The 4033-nt window shown below is 35.3% G+C and overlaps 1 protein-coding gene across 1 annotated transcript; it reads left to right on the forward strand.

Annotated features, from left to right (window-relative positions):
* Positions 1–399: 399 nt before the first annotated feature.
* On the forward strand, positions 400–3222 carry LOC141609384 (GDSL esterase/lipase At4g10955-like). Its single transcript, XM_074428449.1, has 3 exons — positions 400–489; positions 1192–1327; positions 2082–3222. The coding sequence occupies exons 2-3, from the start codon at positions 1224–1226 to the stop codon at positions 3055–3057; spliced, it is 1080 nt and encodes a 359-aa protein (XP_074284550.1). The 5' UTR covers positions 400–489; positions 1192–1223; the 3' UTR covers positions 3058–3222.
* Positions 3223–4033: the final 811 nt, after the last annotated feature.

The raw sequence follows: 4033 nt of genomic DNA on the forward strand, positions 1-4033 counted from the left end.
AGTCAAAGGATCAGCAAACCACAACTCTAAAGAAGGTAGTGTGGTACTTAATTTCAGTATCATCATATATATTAACCATAACTAGTACAAAGTTTATAAAATTATTTTAAGAAAATATTTTAATTTATTATTAAGGCCCTGTTTGATAGTCAACAGATTAATTTCCACAATCTATTATCTTGAATTATTAACGAATTGGTTAGGTTTTGAGAGGAACGGGTAATTATGAAATATATCAGAGGCAAAATGCATGAAATTTAATAAAATAATGCGCGGGATTTAGCACGTCCCTACAAATATAGTAATATAAATTCTAGTACCCAAAATCAAGTAACACCCGATATGGCAATATCACTTTCCATATATAAAGCCTTTGGAACGTTCATTTGAGTTTCCTTCATTCTCTCTCTCTATATATGTTAGAGCAACACCTCTAAAGCCGCTCTCGCAAAAAGAAATACAATTGCTCTTCCCATCACCATTGATTTGGTAATTCTCTTCTTATATTTTTTAATTTCTTACTTTTTATTGAGTTTTATTATCTTGTTTATTTATTTGATTAATTTACACTCGTTGACATTTGCATGCATTCTTGTGAACCAAGTAATCTTTTCTTTATTTAATTCATGCATCCCTTTTGCTTTGATGTGTTGGTAAATGGTAATCTTGTTATTATTATGCATCTTAATATGAATTGATTATATTTCGACCATGATTTTACATATAAATTGGCACATACCGGTTCAGTTTTGGATCGGATAAACTAAACAAAGGCGTTGGAGGACTTGGTAAACCGATTATGCACCTTATAAAAGTTATTATAACCCCTTTAACTCATTTGAAGATCTGATTTGATTTAATTTTAATCAATACACCTAGTAACTCTTGTAACACACAAATCATGTACGAGCAGTGGTGGAGCTAGGCGGTCGCCCCCCTGGCGGATGAAATTTTCGAAGTTTTTAGTTAAATTTTTCGAAATTTTTTCGAGGGTGCCTTATGAAATTAGTCGTCCGCCCTCCTAAAAATTTTCGCCTCCTAAGTTCAAATCCTGGCTCCGCCACTGTGTACGAGATCATCTCACACTAAATCAGTATACATCCGTCTCTTTGTGAGTTACACGCTAATTTAATTTGAGACCGTCTCTTAGGAAACTAAATAGCTCACAACTCTTTAACCGAAAATTTGCAGGTGTTCTACATTATTGACCAAGTTGGGAGCAAATGACAAAGGGAAAAAAAGAGGAAGAAGAAGAGGAGACAAAGGCCCCTTCAGAGAGGGAGATATTTGGCGTGTGTGGACCTATCCACCTTAATATTGTTGACTGGTACTCTTCTACTTTTTCCTATTTTGTAACATCGCTGTAAGTGTGAAACCGATCTAAACTCTAATGCAACTAAAATTCTTGTATATCATTAGTAATGAACATTATACTTCCTCCATTCAACTTCACTCTACCACTTTCAATTTTCTACACTATTCACAAATATACATTCAATTTTAATTTTCTCTCAATACTTAAAGTGAAAATATATTCATGTGAGATCTTATTTGATTCGTCTTTACGAGTACATTAAAAATATCTAACTTTTATAATTTTTTAAAATACGTAGCTAACGATATTTACCGCGCAAAACACGCATTGACAAACGTGATAAAGTAAAGTGGTAGAGTGGAGTTGAATGGAGGAAGTATTAGTTAATGTTCAACATAATACTTAGATATAGTGGTGGAGCGAGAGGGGGTTAGCATGGGCGGTCGCCCCTGTTGAAGTTTGAAAATTTTGAAATTTTTAGTTAAAATTTTCAAATTTTTTCTAGGCTCCCTTGTAATATTTCCCTTTCGCCCCCGCTGCCTTAAAATCCTGGCTCCACCTTAGATAAGTGTAGCCTTTACAACGGTTTTAAGAGAGACTGGATGATTAATGACTGATTTAGTGATATTAGAGTCGAGTTTTTGATATTAGAGTCGAGTTTTTAATATTAGAACTTTAATTTGGTTAATATTAACCTGGTTAGGCCAAACATGCTCTATATATAAAATGAACTACTCATTCTTAGAACTTTAATTTGATTAATTAGGAGGGTACCTGATCAAAGAAGGTCAATTGCAGCAAGCTTGGTCCAAGGAGTGTATGTACTCGAACGAGATCGTCAAAACAAGAGAACCAACTACGAAGCACTTGCTCCGATTTGGTGGGACTTCTTCCATTTCCAATGCATACAAATCCTCGTCGATAAAGTCGATTCCTCCACATTCGGAGCCATTTTTCAGTATAAACCCTATAACCCGAACCAATATTATAACATTCCACCTCAATGCCTACCCCCCAAATATGTCATTGCCTTTAGAGGAACACTCATTAAACCCGGATCAAGAAAACGAGACATAATGTTGGATATGCAACTCGCATTAAACGGGTTAACCCGAAATACCCGATACCAAACCTCGCTTCAAACCGTCCAAGACCTAATTGCCAGAGTCGGTCCACAAAATGTTTGGTTAGCAGGGCATTCCTTAGGAGCTGCAATTGCCTTACAAATTGGAAAAACTGTGGCAAGAACCGGACTTTACATTGAATCATATTTATTTAACCCGCCATACTCGTCTGCACCGATTGAAAAACTCACTGACCCGATTTTGAAAAACGGGTTCCGAGTTGCTGGTAGTATTTTAACTGCAGGGCTCTCTGTTGCATTAAAAGGTACCTCATCCCAACACAATGACCCGTTTACTATCTTACGTCCGTGGATACCGTATTTGTTTGTGAACGAGAACGACCCGATTAGCTGCGAGTATATAGGGTATTTTGAGCATAGAGAGAAGATGGAAGCATGGGGTGTAGGTGGAATTGAGAGGATTGCGGCGAAAGATACATTGGTGAGTTTAGTATCAGGAGTATGTGGAAGAGACGGCGAGGCGCTTCATTTAATTCCGTCTGCTTTCGTTGTTAAGAATTTGCATCCTTTGAAAGATGAAGTTAAGCTTGCTCATGGTATTCATCAATGGTGGGAGTGTCATCCTTATTGGCAACCTAAATTGTTTCAATTCAGATGATTTTTTGTAATTAATGAGGTTCGAGATTAGTACTCCGTAACATGAAAATTGAGAATTGAGAATTGTATTTAATTTTTTTTTTAATTAATTTAGTTTTGATTGATCAATTGAAATGTGAAAATGGACTGATTGATAATTAGTTAATGATATTGATCTTTATTTTGACATTGATGTTGAATTACAAAACTTGATTGATAATGAGTTAATCAATATGTCTAAATTTTGTCAAGGTCTTGAAATCAAAGTTGGTTGGTGTAACTGGTAAGAGCTCACGTCTTTTTAAAATGGGGTAAAAGGTTTGATTCATAATTCTTGCGAATGAAAAAACCAATCAATAATAGAGATTGAACCAATTTAATTTGATTGAACTATCAAAGAAATTGTGTTAGAAAAATTCTGTGTTACAGGTTCTCCTTATTTGGCCATAACAGAGATAATGGGCTTGGGCCACCCAAATTGTGGGCTTATTTTATAGCAACCTGCTAAACGACATCGACAAATTACTAAATATCGGCGACAATTTATAATGACACTCCTAATCTACCTCTCACTCAAAATCCCCCATATTAACATGTTTTTTCAGGTACGAACGACATTTCCGTCACCACCGCTTTAATTCCGCCACCAAATTAAAGGAATCGACGACGCACGTAATTTAAAGTAGTTTAATTTTTTAAAATTTTGTAATTAGTTAGTAGATTTAGGTGGTTTAGAATAGAATCGTTATTGTTAGAATGGATTAACGATTATCGATTATCGCGCCCAAAACTAATCTAAGTCGAAACATGTTTTTTTTTTTAAATATTTTTTTTTCGGCCGAAATTTTTTTTCGTCTGGGACGAAGAAATTTTTCGTCCAGAATTTGCTTCCGATGGACGAGGATGATCTAAAGGGAGCTCATACTCTTCAGCAATGGTGGACACCTCATACCCAATGGCAAACTCGATGTATAATTTAAATGTATACTGAAATTATA

The sequence above is a fragment of the Silene latifolia genome, chromosome 10, assembly GCF_048544455.1.
Source record: "Silene latifolia isolate original U9 population chromosome 10, ASM4854445v1, whole genome shotgun sequence".
In the NCBI taxonomy this organism is placed as follows: Eukaryota; Viridiplantae; Streptophyta; class Magnoliopsida; order Caryophyllales; family Caryophyllaceae; genus Silene; species Silene latifolia.

Coding starts and splice junctions, on each gene's coding strand:
- LOC141609384 (XM_074428449.1), top strand. CDS start 1,224: ATGACAAAGGGAAAAAAAGAGGAAGAAGAAGAGGAGACAAAGGCCCCT. Junction 1,328..2,081: donor CACCTTAATATTGTTGACTG/GTACTCTTCTAC, acceptor TTGATTAATTAG/GAGGGTACCTGATCAAAGAA.